Raw genomic sequence first — 16454 nt, 5'->3', positions numbered from 1 at the left:
AAAAGAAAGAAATGAAAATAAATGTATTTTCCAAAAACTTCCATACCATAACAGTTAAGCAGGTACTACATTAACAGAAACTACACTAAAAGGAATTATAATAATATAGGTCTCTACAAAACTGTACCTAAACTATGACAACCAAGTTACAAAAAATATATTCTTGGATGACCTACTGACACGTTACTCACATGAAGTTTCTTTAATATGAGTATCGTGTATCAACAATATACAGACAAAAACACACAGTAGACCTCTTTCCAAAATAAGTATCTGAAATTAAAATGGTACAGGTTATAGAATTTGCATATTTAGGTTACTATAATCACAACCTGCCTAGATATACTATCATGATAATAATATCCATATCAAGATGATAAACATAATATAAAAGAAACCCTACACCACTAGAACCATAATTATCCTACAAGCAAATAATTACTTTGCTTCTGCGAAGTAGTTATAGATTACCTGTAGGACTCCAACAAGTCAACAACCTCCGTCTGTCCAAAGCGCTTTGCCCAGTCCAAAGCCATCCTGAAAGAGTGGCATTAAAACCTTTAATTTCTCACTTCAAAAGATAAATACGAATGGCATGTTACACGAGGAGACAACTGAGACCACACTTTTCTATCAATTTCTGCATGATTTTTAATCAGCACTGTTACTGCTGGATCAGCAGCTTCCTCCTTTGAAATGCATAAACAGGTGTGATAGCAATATAATTTTGAGATAACTGCAATTCTTTACCAAGAAAGAATCCCGGTTTTACAAAGAACTACATGCAAACCTATAGAAGGAAACGAGGACTAAGAATATCCCATTCCTTCAAAACCCACACACAGAGATAAACAAACCATGCCTTTCTGCAGTAGTCTTTACTAGATCCTTTAAATCATCCCACGAAGACACACCCCAAACATTTTTCTCCAAACTGTGTGAAAATATTTGGCTTTTTGATGTCTTATGGAAGTTGCCCTCCTCACAATACAGTTCACTCTGTTCTCCTTCTAAACTGTAATCCTTCACAAGTTTGCCAAGTGATAGTACCAAACACCAGACTCCTGGAATCGCAATACTTATCTTCCTATATTACAATTATTTACTGTATTTCCCTGTTTATATAAAGACAAAATTCACAGCCACAAAAATCTGATGTTTACAGATTCACAAATATTTCCACATGATATAGAATCATAGAATGGTTTGAGTTGTAAGGGACCTTAATGACTACAACTTCCCTGGGCAACATCTGCCAGTGCCTCACCACCCTCATCGTGAAAAAAATTTCTTCCTTATGTCTAGTCTAAATCTGCCCCTCTCCAATTCATACCCATTGTCCCTAATCCTATCACTACACGCCTTTGTAAATAGTCCCTCCACAGCTTTCTTGTGGACTTCCTTCAGGTACTGGAAGGTCTCTATAAGTTCTCCTCGGAGCCTTCTCTTCTCCGGGCTGAACAACCCCAACTCTCTCAGCCTGTCCTCACGGCAGAAATGCATATGCCCTCTGATCATCTTTGTAGCCCTCTTCTGGACCTCTTCCTACAGTTCCTTCTTATGTTGAGGATTCCAGAACTGGACACAATACTCCAGATGAAGTCTCACAAGAGCAGAACAGAGGGGCAGAATCATCTCCCTCGCCCTGCTGGCTACACTTGTTTTGATGCAGCCCAGGATACGGTTGGCTTTCTGGGCTGCCAGCACACACTGCCGGCTCATGTTGAGCTTCTCATCGCCCAGCACCTCCAAGTCCTTTTCTGCAGGGCTGCTCTCAATCACGTCATCCACCATCCCGTACTGAAATCGGTGACTGCCCCGACCCAGGTGTATGACCTTGCACTTGGCCTTGTTGAACCTCATGAAATTCACACAGGTCCGCTTCTCCAGCCTGTCCACGTTCCTCTGGATGACATCCCATCTTTCCGGCGTGGCAACTACACCACTCAGCTTGTGTCATCAACAAAACTGCTGAGGGTGCACTCAGCCTCACTGTCTATATCGTTGATGAAAATATTAAACAGCACCGGTCCCAGTATGGATGCCTGAGGGACACCACTGGTCACAGAACTCCCTCTGGACTTCGAGCCATTGACTACTACTCTCTGAATACAACCACCCAAACAGTTTCTTATCCACTGAACAGTCCATCCATCAAATACATATCTCTCTAATTTAGAGAGAAGGATGTTGTGGGGAAACATGTCATAGGCTTTACAGATCGCATCCGTCATTTTTCCCGTATCCACTGATGTGGTCACCCCATCATAGAAAGCCACCAAGTTGGTGAGACAGGACTTGCTCCTGGTGAAGCCATGCTGGCTGCCACTAAGTACCTCCCTGTCCTCCACGTGCTTTTAGCACAGCTTCTAGGAGGATCTGCTCCATGATCTTCCCAAGCACAGAGGTGAGGCCGACAGACTAGTAGTTCCCAGGCTCCTTCTTTACGCCCTTTTTAAAAATAGGGACTATATTACCCTTCTTCCAGTCACCAACGACTTCTCCTGATTGCCATGACTTTTCAAATATCATGGAGAGCAGCTTGGTAACCATATCGGCCAATTCCCTCAGGACTCTGTGATGCATCTCATCAGGTCCCATAGACTTATATCTGTCCGGGTTCCTCAGGTGGTCACAAACCTGATCCTCCTCTACAGTGGGATGGGCTTTACCTCCCTGGTCCCCATCTTGATGTCCATTGACACACAAGGTGTGAAGAGAGCAGCTGTCAGTGCATAGTGAGGTTGTTGAGTACATGAGCCTTCTCCTTGTCTACTGACATGAGGTCATCATTTTCAATCATCGGGGGGGTACATTCTCTCTGATCTTCCTTTTCTGACTGACAGACCTGTAGAAGCCCTTCTTGTTAGTCTTCACTTCCCTTGCCAAGTTCAGCCCCAGCTGTGCCTTGACCTTCCTGACCCCACTTCTACAAAACCAGACAGCGTCCCTATATTCTTCCCCATATTTACAGATATAACACTTCAAAGATCTTCGCATCTATAATGCAATATTTTTCGATTTTGTATAGGCTACTTTCTTAAAATAAAAGAACCACAAAAGACTTTAGGTCTAATTCAATCAATCCAGTAAGAAAGATGCCAGTTTTTCTTCCAACCACTGTGTTAAATCAGACACACTGAAATCAAAGCATATATTCCATATCACACACTGTTTAATTAAGAATTCAATTTAGATTTTACAGAAAGCAATGTGATAATTGGAAGTTAGAAATTGTTTAGAACTGTAAAAACCTATTAGTGCTTACAGTAGTCTGATAAGTTAGCAAATTAGTTTAGATGTTAGAGAAATGTCTTTCTCACTTGTATATCAACAAATAAATCTTTCAGTTTAACTATCTGTTCTTACCAGCCATTGGATGATTTGCAGTGGATATTTGCTCCCATACTGATTAGTTGTTCTACTTGACTCAAAAAGCCTCTCCCTGAAGCAATCATTAGTGCAGTTGCGCTGGTTTCACTGTGCCTATAATCAACTGAGAAATACGGAAAAAAAATCAGCAAAACAAATACAAATGTTATTTTTTCATCTAAACATAGTATATGACTTCCAAAACAAAGCCCAAAGAGAATTTGTTTACTCACTTCATCCCACCAGTCAGTATGAATTTACCACTATTTTAGAACTGTCTTATAACATCTGTCAATACTTTAAAACAAGTACAACAAATAACTGCAAAACTTATTAATTCTGCTAACCCTATTAATTTTTTCAATAGACGGAACTCAAAAGTAACAATGTTAGAAATTGGAGATGAAGTAGCCACAGAAATTCAAGTCATTTTTCAGTTGTTTTTCTCTTATGCAAAAACATGAGAAACTTACCACTGACATTTTCAGTCAAGATGAGATGGAACACCTGAGCAAAGGAATCAAGATCTTTATGCAACCAGATGTCAGAAAGACAAGAATCCATTTCTTTTATTAACCATGGTTCAAGGCAACTCACATCTTTTTCAGTCTGAAGAGAAAATAAAATATTGAAAGATTAATCTCTTCTCAAGGGTTGTCTTTACTCTTGTATGTTAGACACAAAGAGTTTGAATAGTTTTTGAAGTAACAACCAGAAATACTGCATTCAGATGTCAGTTCAAGCATTTATGGTATCATATGCAAGTACTTCAAACAATGCCCATCTAGTCATTTGAAAAAAAGCTATGCACGACCATCTGGAAAGCACACTTCAGCTAGAGTAGTTCAGGCTAATAAAAAAATTTAAAAATTATCTTTTAAAATATGTTAATATCCTTCTAGAAACTCTACAGGAGTAATATCTTTAGAAACAAGTTTTAAATAGGTAGTAATAACATAACACAGAATGCAGATTTAACAATATTTTCCAACTAAAGGAGAAACTTACCAGCCGATTAAATACAGTGTCACCACCATCATTCAAGAGATTATCCTCTTCATCGGATACACTCGGGACAGATCTTTGCCTCTGCGATCCCAGTTTGCTCTTATTTTCTTGAGTAGAACACCACATAGTAAGAGTGCTTCGCTGTTGCTCTTCTAGGATGCATAAAGTATTTCCAAAAAGAGTTTTACAGTTGTCTTAATTATCTATTGTTTCCAGTTACAAAAAATAGTTACACCAATGTAAAGTTTTACCTATTCAGGCTCTTTTATTTAATCTAGAATGCTGTAATCAACCCATATAAATTCCATGATTAAGGGTATCCAAAGTGCACCACTGTAAACAACTGCTGTAAGAACTAGGTAAAAAATATCATTTAGGTGCTAAACCCCTAGTCTCTTCAGTATTCCAATTTACTGCATTGAAATGAGCTTCCTAAGTAAATATTTCCTACGCAATTCTCAGTCCAGATCTTTCTCCTGAAGGAAATAAGAAGTGATGTAGCTCCTTTAACAACTACGTTTTGTATACAAGCAGAAGAAACCTTAGAAGAAAGCCATGCCTTAACTGAACTTTTCTATCCACAGCGATCTGAACTGAGTAACGCAATAAATATACACTTAGGATCATATTATTAGAGCTTTGGTTATTGGTTATTGTTGGTTTGTTTGTTCTTTTTAAATACACTCTACGATTATTACTTTCCATTGCCAAGAAAATTTCTCAAATAATATATCTACTTCATTACATAAAAAAATGACTATGTCCAGTTCAAATGTGTTAAGATTTCTGGTCTCCCCCTCTATTCCTTTCTCATGAGACCCCACCTGGAGTACTGTGTCACTGTGTCCAACTCTGGAATCCCCAGCATAAAGGGAACATAGAAGTGCTTGAACGGGTCCAGAGGAGGGCCATGAAGATCATCAGAGGGCTGGAGCACCTCTGCTATGAGGACAGGATGAGAGAGTTGGGATTGTTCAGCCTGGAGAACGCTCTGGGAAGACCTTACATCAGCTTTCCCGTACCCGAAGGCGGTCTACAAGAAAGCTGTGGAAGGACGTTTTATAAGCGCCTGTAGTGATAAGCACATGGGGGAATGGCTTTAAATTGGAAGGGGGGAAGATTTAGACTAGACGTGAGGATGAAATTCTTCACAATGAAGGGGATGAGACACTGGAACAGGCTGCACAGGGAAGCTGTGGATGCTGCCTCCCTCAAAGCGTTCAAAGCCAGGTTGTATGGAGCCTTGAGCAGCCTCCTCTGCTGGGAGGTGTCCCAGCCCATCACAGGGGGGTGAGACCTGGATGGGTTTTAAGGCCCCTTCCAACCCAAATCATTCTATGATTCTATGATATTGAATACCCCTATGTCTGAAGAATGCTGTGAAAATGTTACTTACAGGAACCATTTCTGTACAAAACATACAAAATCCTGCCGTCTTTAATGGCTGCACTTCAATTTTCATCCAAAGTCAGCACACAGTATCTTCTGCTTGTATAGTTTTCGTACGGGCAAAACCCCCAATAACATGAAATTCTACTCAATAATAATTACGAAAAATACATCACTTATCAAATGAAAGCAAACATACAACCATAAATTTTTTTTTTGAAGTTACATAATCTATTTCAATAATGTAAACACTGAGATCTAAAAGATACTTGTTGTCATCTAATCACGTCTCATTTAATATTCTGATTTTTGAATTTTAACAGTGAATCATCCTATTTAGCTGTTCACTCTATCAGTCAATGAGACTCAATGCCAACCCTAACAATTGAGAAGAATTAAGGAGAAGAATTAAGGAGAAGAATTAAGGAGAAGAATTAAGAGGTCCACCAACCTTGCTGCTTCTCTTTTTGGTACTTCAGCATCTCTTTATTTGTATACCCAGTGCTTCGTAAAATATCCTCCAAAAACATCTCTTTAACTTCAAAAGGTCTTCCTTGTACTGAAAGTAAAAATAGTTCATAAGATATTTGACATTCTCTAGCTTCTTTTATAATTTGAATTTTAAAAAAGTGTTTTTGTAGATACAAAAACTAAATTAAACTTTCTTACGGCCCGATTTAAAGAATTATTCTTTTCCTTGAAAAGTCTTGTAAAAGTATCTTCAGTGGAGTTCATTTCCTTAAGATCACCGGGCCACAAAACAAAACAAATTTCAAAAGGGGAATGTGAGCTCTGTACCTTGTTTCTCATTAACCTCTTCAATTCTTTTAAGTGTTATACCAAGAGGTGCTCAGAAGACTGTCAGTTATTAATTGCAATTTTATCAAAATGAGAAAAGGAGGAGAGCCATTTTTGTTTAGGTTTACAAAAGAGAGTTAACTGTGTGAGACTGACACCTGGATTAAAAATTATAACAGCAATTAATACAGTTTTAGTGCAAGATCCCACAAGCAGACTGTCACCTTTGTATTAAACCACTTTCTTTCATGAGAAGCATATGATGATAAAACCTTCTCTCCATTTCCTCAATCCTTTCAGCCAAATTTGGCTCTTTTTTACTAAGTACTTCCTGACAAATAAGACAATCCAATGGTCCTTATCTCCTAACAATCTAGCCTGATTTCTGTTTCAATATCACTGCCTCCTAGACCTTACTTACAGACGCTAAAGTATTCTTTCTCACAGAAGAATTAAAATCTCCAGATTTTAATTTCTTGTACCTTAGCAGACATTTGCCATACCTTAGTTTAAATCACTAAGGGCTTTTCTCTTCTTCAGAAATAACAAGCCACAGCTCGCATACTTTCAGAAGCTGTTACAAAGTTTTCCAGTACTTATCACAAAGTGTGCGCTACAGGGATGCACAACTACAAAATGGTGGTTTCTGTGCTAAGGATTTTGTCAGCTATATTATTGAAAGAGGATCAAATCTTTCTCATTACATTAACAGACAACGTTTGCAAACCCTCTTCTTTCATTTCCTAAACTCTCAAAACTGGAAAAAGCAAAGGTTTTTTTTTCAATTGTAACTCATTTGTAAAGATTAAAGTAAGTGATAGCAGTACAGGCATTCAGGTAAACCAGAGAAAAAGACTGTCATCAGGATATCCTGAATAAGCCTATCAATCTAAATGAACAGGAAGTCACAAGAAGAGTTAAGTGGAAAGCCACAAAATAATTAGAACTGAGGTTTCCCCCCACAAAACAAATTTTGAAAACACTGAAATAATTTAATTTCAAGACAACTGCCTGCAATAAGTTGCAAGCCTTATTTTACTAGGCAGAAATTCAGAATTGAGAACTAAACATTTCTATCCATAATGAAATAGTTTTCTTTTTCAGGAAGGATCAAAAAATTAAACCGATGATTTGTAGAGAAGATTCTCGAGAAAGTGATCCTACCCACGTCCTAGGACTGCTGAGCTTCTTAAAAACAGGCTGACATGCAGAAAGCCTACTTTTTTGTTTTGAAAATACAGGATTACTCATCTTGAAATGCTTCTTCTGAGAACACGTTACACTTCGACATCATTGCTGAGAAAGGAATATCCAGAGGTGCCAGAGGAAGTGCCAGAGGAGGTCACCCTTGTGCAAAACTGGCAAGCCAGGAGGGTAAAAAAAACCAAAAAAACAAGCACCTCCCACACATTTGTTTTACCTCTACTAAAGATGAGCAAACCGAAATAAAAACAGCAATAACAATAATTTTTCCTCACATTTTAATGTAATCTAACTGCAGATTACAAAGTCCAAACTGAAATTAACATAAATTGCCATGTTTTTTCTCAGTGTTTACCTAGATTATTAGCTAATTTCTTTAAAATAAAGAATCACATGATTAAAATGCGAAAACCCAATTTGCCTAAGACTGTACTTCTGAAGCAACCAGCTGCAGTTATCTGCGTTTTATCCACTAACCAGCAGCAATCTCATAGACCTGAAGAACCGGAATTCACGGGAATGAATTAAAATCGATCACACCCTTGCAGATCCTAGGGTCTACACCACCATGTAAGACCAGCACTTTAAGAACCTTTTCCTGTTTCCTGATTTGATCAGAGCATGGGCCAGGACATCCCTGCATTTGCAGAACTCCCTGTGATAACAACTCTCCGATCTATGCAAATAGTTTAAAAAATACCCCAAAATTAACAAATCAATAGCAAGTATTACTGTAACTCTCAGTGTATTTATCATGTCCCGTTCCTCAGAACGGTTTGCTATGGTTTAATAAAATCTATAAATGCTACGGTAGGTATACCCAGACTTAAGATTTTACATGAATACTTACTGTGCATTATTGGGCAACTTCCAAAATATCTAACAAAAAGATCTGCATCCAGAGCAGCACTAGACATAATTAGTTTTAAATTAGCCTGTTTCTGCAACACATCTCTCAGTTTTATTAACAGGAAGTCACTGAACCTGTCCCTCTCATGTACTTCATCCTGTAACAAACGGGGTGGGGGGAACAAACAACAGATAAACATCACAGACTTAAGATTGTAACTTTCCACAAATATGAACGTCTTAAAAAAATGAAAGATACAATTTGCTGGTACAGTAAAGACACAAAGAATTGTGTTAGTTGAATTTAAGACAGGATTTTTTTTAAATTCTTCAAAAGTAACAAATATTTCAAAAAGCTTAATGAAGATATCTCTGGAAAACATATATCAAGAAGTTTTATAAAGACTGCTATTAACACGCTAGCCACATACAGCTTGATTTCAGAGGCTAAAGTGAACTCCTGAAACTTCTAATTCTTATATTTGAATTTCATTTTCAAGATAATGACACAAACTGCCAATCCTACAAATATATTAATAAATTCTCCCTTCACAATTAATGAACATTTAAAGAAATGTATGATAACACATAATGAAAAAAGTTTAGATTGCTTAGATCATTTAAGTCACACACAAAGCTCATCCTCAATTAAGGCATATGACTGACTAGAGTAATTGCTTTTGTTGGTGTGTTCTGTTCTGGTTTTTGTATTATGGATTGATGAAGCAAGGACACAAATATTTTAAAAATAAAACATTTTTAGGCTGAAGTCAAAAATGCATAAACTGTTCTCACAATTTTTCTCATTTTGATAAACAGACAGGCACATAAAATTATCACGAATATTTCTATCTTCAGCCACAGAGAGATCAATCTTGCAATAACATTCTGGTTCCAATGACATCAAATTCCACAACAGGAATATTCACATCGTCAGAAATGAATGCTTAAATAATTTGCTTAAAAGTAGACTAGTCATTATCTTGAAAACATCTGGGCCCACAGAAGGACTGCAAACCTTGTATTGCCAAAACACGTACATGATACAAAAAATTCTGACACACTTATGTTCACCCATATCTACACAAGTCCCCCTAAGGCTCTTCTGCTTTCTGACAGAGCAAGTTCAGAGAAATTTAGAGCTCTGTCCTCCATAACTGCATAATGACTCCAAAGCTAATTATTGGTATGAACCTAAAATAAAGATACTGTTACAAAATAAAAATAAAAGGAAAAAAAAAGCAAACTATGTGCTATAATAAGGACTCAGTAAGTCTTTACAGTAGTTCAGATTCTAACCACATACAAACACTGTAAATGCTCAGCAAATTAAAGACAACTAGGATCTTATCTTGTAATTTATAAGTAATACACATTGCTCCACCTCACATGACTCTTACATTAGGACTCTTACCACAATAACATGCGTCACTGTTGAAAGAGCGCTGTCTCCTGCCATTAGCGTGCGAAGTAGGATGCCATTAGTGCAAAATGTTAACAGTGTCTTTGGAGAAACCCTAATGAACAGTTCATGAAGATACTTCAGTCCTTCACACCGTTTAAATGCATGCTAGCTCTCCAATACTTAGTGAAAATTCAATTATTACCAGCTGCTCACCAGAAATGGAATTAGATTACAGTTCTCCCAAGGACTTCATGCATCCCATTTGTTTGTAAACAATGCCTATTCCCAGAGAGTTCTTAAGGAATCTTAGTGCTTATGCTCCAAACCTTCAGGCAACGGATTAATTAACAAAGTGAGATTCAAATTTATATAAATAAATAAATAATCAAGTGAAAATTTCAAATTTTGTTTTGTTTCCTTTTACGTCCCCTATCAACACTCACTACAGCATCTGTTACAGTGTGCTGATCTGCCTACCTATCTTCAAAGCTCCCAAAACTTTTGGACCTAACTATGTTAAAAGTAGGGAGCAAAAAAACAAGAGGGAAGTGTAGGCTTGACCTGAAAGAAAAGGAATTCCACTCACACACTCCCAAGCAGAAACGAAGAGAAAATACCCACAATTCACTCACATAAGAGAACTTATTGCATGAAACTGAAAAATACAGGAGGAAAACTATCTTTTTCACTCTTAAATATTCCATTACCCAAGCAATAACATATTTTTATATTTTATTTATTTATATTTTATTTTATTTTTATAACATACCTATATTTTACATACTAAGCTTATACTAGGCCGTATCCCAAACATACAGTAGTTCGTATGTACACAAAACTAAAGACATCACCATAAGATCAACTGGCTATAAGAAATGTCATAAGTACCTGCTTTCTAATCGGATCTGATAACCAACTGTCTGGCCAATCTTTTCTCCTCTTTCTGCTGCCACTCTTTCAGCCACAGCAATGGATGCCAAACGTCTTGGCTGAGTGCAAAATATACGACAGGGAGTCCCATTTTTGCAACAGTCGTCAAGAAGGAACTGAGGGATCTGTAAAGAAGTGGTTTAAAGTTCCTCGTCAGTTTGATAAAGCCATAGCTTTTTTACCAGGAAACAATTTAACTGCATCTCAATATTACATAGGTTGCAAGACAATTCACAATAAGATTATCATCGCAAATGTGCTTGAATGACTGACTTCAAGTTTAATCTGTTTCAAAAAAAATAATTTAAGCTTCTCTCTCCTGCTTCAGAGAAAACTATACAAAATACTTGCAGGTAATCTTTCATTTTCACACAAAAATATTCTACTATAGAGCTAGCTTTAGAAGGAAAGGGGCTATAGAAAATCATGGCTACTTTTCCTTCACAATTTTATATTACTGTAATGAAAAACTGGTTACCGATCACAAAATTGTGCAGAAATATTTATGCTTTTACTAAGTATCTGCTGGCTTATTATTTCAAAAGCAAGAAAGTGAATCAGAACACAAGACTTTCAACTGCACAGGAAGACAAACGCCCTAAAAGCAACACAAAGCAATCTCTTATCACCTAATTATTTAAAAAATGGCATTAGTTTTTTATAAATACTGTTATATTTTTATTCCATTAAAGAAACATACTTGTGTAGTTTTTCCGGATCCAGTTTCTCCTACAATCAAAACAACTTTATTATCCTTTATTAGTTTAATGATTTCATCCTGTTTTTCAAAAACTGGTAGCAATTGCCTGAAAGAATCAAACTCCGATTCCCCTCTTTTCACTGGAACCTGGGGGATACCACTGCTGAGTCGTCCACCTGTCTTGTTCACTCCTCTGTTTTCTGTAAAGAGAAGTTAATACTTCACTTGGACACATGCAAAAGGAAGTCACTAAAATACTGCTTAAAAATAATACATAAAAACGTTCCTGACTTCGAATGCATCCCTACAGATTTGACAAGTGAAAAGTCCATCATACAATTACAAGCCATATTCATAGAAAAAAATCCTGTTACAATGCTTGAAAAAAATATTATTCAAAGGAGTTCTTACTTTCCTAGATGCTTTGAACAAAAACAAACTATGCTGGTGCATTGCTTAGTGTCAAAAAAGAGTAAAAAGAAATAGAAAAAAAATGTGAAAAAAAGCTGCCTGGCATATTTTCTTGGTCTTCATACCATATTCACACATTCACACCTCCACAGTTTGCCTAGAAATAGTCACTGTATAGTTAAACTTTTAAGTTATTCCAAATTAACAAGGTTGTCTCCTGAGAAAAAGATAACTTCACCACGGTTCAGATGCCTTCTTTCACATGCTCCCTGGTCTTTTATGACCTCCACTCAGTCAGTCTTACATAGCCTAATACTCTAGTCCCTAAGATTCATCCGAAATCATGCAAACTGAGTCATGCTGCATCTAGACCCCTGGACCCACAGAGCACAGTGTAAGATTACTTCAAATTCAGTATTGTAAATGCTATTCTGCAATTCCTTAATAATTATTTTCCAGAAGAATGAAAAGCTTGCTGTAAGTTCAATTGTGTATTTTTAATGTGTTTAACAGATTAATACATTAAATTACAAGCACTGCCTTACCGAGACAAACACAGAATAACACACTGAAAGAGCCAAAAACTTTTCTGTTTTGCAAAGAAAGTAAAGAAAGATAAATTTTACACTATTCATTAGTTTATTCCTTACTTTCCTAAGGAATTGCTTTTCAGTAATTTTATAATTCTGTTCATTAAACGATCCTATTAAATGAAACAACTGAAAAAGAAAACTAGCAAAGGAAGAACTTAAAGCATAAAGCATCATAAATCAGAAATATCCAATGAAACAAGGCATACTGCTGTGATTTCTGTGCACTACGCTCATCTTTGCCCATAGAAATACGACATAGCTCTTACACTCATAACAGTTAAAGCAATAATCTCCTTTAAAGTATGTTTTAAAAATGTCACAGTGTATCAGAAGTCTGTCTTCCAGTGAGCTCTTTCATATTCTAGAAACCAAGAAGCCTAGATATAAGACTCTTAGGGACCAAATATATTTTATAAGACGAAATAAAAAATTAACTACTTATTTTATCAAGAACATGGATTGCTATAAGCAGAATAGCCAGCCCCATTTTCTCATACGGGTGTTCTTCTGCAGCAGTCTTGGTAACACTTCTTTCTTCAATGTCAACTCATGGAACTCATATTTCAGAAACATATTTCCAAATAAATTTGGTTGGAACTGGGTCAAAGATTCAGAAGTAAGTTGGCGCAAAGCAGACACTGGAATGTAGGTAACGTGACTGCCTAAGTTCCTCACGACACCAGTTTTAAATGACCCCATTATTACCAACAAAAAGTCAGGAAAAGTAATGGGTTTGTTTTGGGGGTGAGTGTCAGTTGGGTTGTGGGTCGGTTTATTCTTTAAGCTGTATCGATTGCCAGTCCACATCAGAAGACACACTGAACATACCAGATTCAACAGCGCATGCATTTCCTTGTTCTGTCTTTGGACGAAGTTCTGATCGTTCTTTACTTGTGACAGGAAATCTCAGAATTAAACTCCGAATTGTATGTTTCGTACTAGAAGCCAAGCAACATGTCATTGCTGCGCGTACCACTTGTGATCCATCCTTCTTCCTTACAGTCAGGTATCGATTTGCTCCTTTTCTGGGAGGAAAAAGAAAATGTATTTTAGGAATAAGTAACCTATTTACATCTATGTAATGATCTTTGACTGTAATTCTTTCAAGGTGGTGGTCAGATTATTTTCAAACAATGTCATAACCACAAACTTGCAAATAATGTCCTATGTGGCATAATACACATCGAAATAACAGAAGCATCTACACTATCCAGCATCGAACCCACTCTCTATTCACACAAGGTTGTGCAGCACAGACACATAGACTTCAGACGTCTATGCCCGGTACAACCTTACAACTAGGCCTCCACAATGTTATACTGTCCTGCTACCTTTCTGCTTGAATCAACAATTATTCAAGCAAGGTTTACTACTAACAGTTAAGCACACAAACTGTACAACCCAAGCATTTCCCTGCTAACCATATGGCACCTCTGACGTGGCTTTCTAACACTCCCCGTTTACAAAATAAGATGCAAAGATATAGAAGTTCAGTCAAACTTGTTGTCTCAGGTATCTGTAGCAAAAAACAACTATACCACTCCTGAAACTGGAACCACATTGGAATCATAACTTCACTCAAATGGCACTATGCCTGAGTAAGATCTGAAACAAAGCTACACGTTCAACATAATCAGTGCTAATAAGTAAGTATAGATCAGAGAACCAGCATTTTACACTACTATTGCAAGAATCATGAAGTATCGTCAAATATGAGGAACAGCAAATGCTGCTACGGTTTTACAACAGTACACAAATACACATGATATACGGAAAACTCCATCTATCTGGGGTTTTCCTGTAACTTTCCATTTCCAGTAGCTTTGATGTAAGAGAAAGAAACACCATTACACCTGCATACCAGCACCAGCACCTTCTCCAGCACTTCTCAACAGAAGCACTCTTCTGGAGGTGCTACTCTAGGTCACATTTTATCTGTCAAGGTATGAGATACCATGCAAAACCCTTCAACATGAAACAGCGTGCGGAAAACAAAACAGATCTCAGTGAGAAGTCCTTTGTATTGACCCATGAAATCCAGAAAACATTACAAGGTCAAGCCACTTCAAACTAACCTTGTATAAAGATACTTATAAACTTTTCTCTGTACCACTATTCCCTGCAACAGTGCACAATACACTAGGAACACAGATCATTTTAAGTCACGAAATTCCACGTTTGCACCAAAAAAATAAAATAAAAATGAGGCTCTAACTTACCCTTTGCTTTTCGATATCAGCCCAAGAGACCGACAGAGCTGGTGAACAAACGCTCTTTCTGTATTTGTCAAAGAAGAAGGAAATTCTATCTCTAGAAAAATAAAAGAACACAGAACCATGTGAGACACGGTATTCTTATAAACACGGCATCATTAAGGTTGGAAAAGACTTCTAAGATCAAGTCAAATAATCGCCCCAGCACCACCGTGCCCTGAACCGCGTCCCCAAGTGCCACATCTACACGGTTTTTGAACACCTGCAGGGAAGGTGATTCCGCCGCTTCCCTGGGCACCTTGTTCCAACGCTTCACCGCTCTTTTCATACGGAAATTCTTCCTCATACCCAACCTAAACCTCCCTCGGAGCATCTTGCGGCCATTTCCTCTCATCCTACCGCTCGTCCCTCGGGAGAAGAATCCGCCCTCCCCCCCCCGCCCCCCCCTCCCTTTAGGCCCCGGCAGACAGCGATCGGGGCTCCCCTCAGCTTCCTCCAGGCTAAACAGCCCCGGATCCCTCGGCCGCTCCTCACACAAGCTCCTCCCGTTTTTCCCCACCATCCAATCGAACCCTTTTCTCTCGTCCTCACGCCTTTCTCGGCCACCCCGCGGCGCCACCGACAGAACGGAGCCGGGTCTCGGGCTTCCAGCTCGGCCTCGGCCGCGTTCCCCCCGCGCCCCGCACCTTCCTCCTCTCCGCAGAGGAACCGATCCAGGGCGAGGTGCACCGCGATGTCCACCTCTTCGTCCACGCGGATTTCCTTTGGTCCCTCGCCCCGGCCGCTCGAGCAGGCGACGGCGGAGCCCGAGCCCGCCGAGCCACCGGGCCGCGACATGGCGGGAGGAGAGCGGAGAGAGGACCGCCCCGCTTCGGCCCAGGCGAGGCCCCGCCCCCGCCCCGCCCCCGCCCGCTCAGTCACAGAATCGTTTGGTTGTGAAAGGGGTTTGAGAACATCGAGTCCAACCGTACCTGTACGCTGCTAAACCACCACTCTGAAAACTTCATCACCCATCTTTATAGCACCTCTCAGTCATCTGCTTCAGAAACTGTCAGCCTCTGGCCTGGACAGGCGCACACTCTCCTGGGTTGAAAACTGGTTGGATGGCCCAGAGAGTGGTGGTCAATGGAGTTAACTCCAGCTGGAGGCCAGTCACAAGTGGGGTTCCTCAGGGCTCAGTACTGGGTCCAGCCCTGTTCAATGTCTTTATCAATGACCTGGATGAAGGCATTGAGTGCACCCTCAGCAAGTTTGCAGATGACACTAAGCTGGGTGGAAGCGTGGATCTGCTGGAGGGTAGGGAGGCTCTGCAAAGGGATCTGAACAGGATGGACTGATGGGCCGAGACCAATGGCATGAGGTTCAACAAGGCCAAATGCCGGGTCCTGCACTTGGGGCACAACAACCCTATGCAGTGCTACAGACTGGGGGAAGAGTGGCTGGAAAGCTGCCTGAAGGAGAAGGGCGTGGGGGTGTTGATTGATAACTGACTGAACATGAGCAGGGTGCCCAGGTGGCCAAGAAAAAAAAAATAAAACCACCATTTTAATAAAACAAGACAAATGGGTTTGTGCATGCTGGAC

General features: G+C 39.0%; 1 protein-coding gene across 1 annotated transcript in view; it reads right to left on the bottom strand.

The window, feature by feature from the left end:
• LOC104056823 (3'-5' RNA helicase YTHDC2-like) overlaps nucleotides 1–15742 on the bottom strand; it is a 30746-nt gene extending 15004 nt beyond the window's left edge. The window contains exons 1-12 of the mRNA XM_054078472.1: nucleotides 15558–15742; nucleotides 14878–14968; nucleotides 13487–13683; nucleotides 11655–11854; nucleotides 10913–11079; nucleotides 10034–10136; nucleotides 8621–8777; nucleotides 6221–6328; nucleotides 4381–4532; nucleotides 3846–3981; nucleotides 3370–3496; nucleotides 472–537 (exon numbers count right to left, since the gene is read on the bottom strand). Coding sequence (XP_053934447.1) covers nucleotides 472–537; nucleotides 3370–3496; nucleotides 3846–3981; nucleotides 4381–4532; nucleotides 6221–6328; nucleotides 8621–8777; nucleotides 10034–10136; nucleotides 10913–11079; nucleotides 11655–11854; nucleotides 13487–13683; nucleotides 14878–14968; nucleotides 15558–15708 — 1655 coding nt within the window. The 5' untranslated portion in view covers nucleotides 15709–15742. The remainder of the gene's footprint in view (nucleotides 1–471; nucleotides 538–3369; nucleotides 3497–3845; nucleotides 3982–4380; nucleotides 4533–6220; nucleotides 6329–8620; nucleotides 8778–10033; nucleotides 10137–10912; nucleotides 11080–11654; nucleotides 11855–13486; nucleotides 13684–14877; nucleotides 14969–15557) is intronic.
• Between the last annotated feature and the right edge of the window lie 712 nt (nucleotides 15743–16454).

This window comes from Cuculus canorus, chromosome 13, assembly GCF_017976375.1.
Source record: "Cuculus canorus isolate bCucCan1 chromosome 13, bCucCan1.pri, whole genome shotgun sequence".
Taxonomy (NCBI): Eukaryota; Metazoa; Chordata; class Aves; order Cuculiformes; family Cuculidae; genus Cuculus; species Cuculus canorus.
This window is presented reverse-complemented; position numbering and strand designations above follow the sequence as displayed.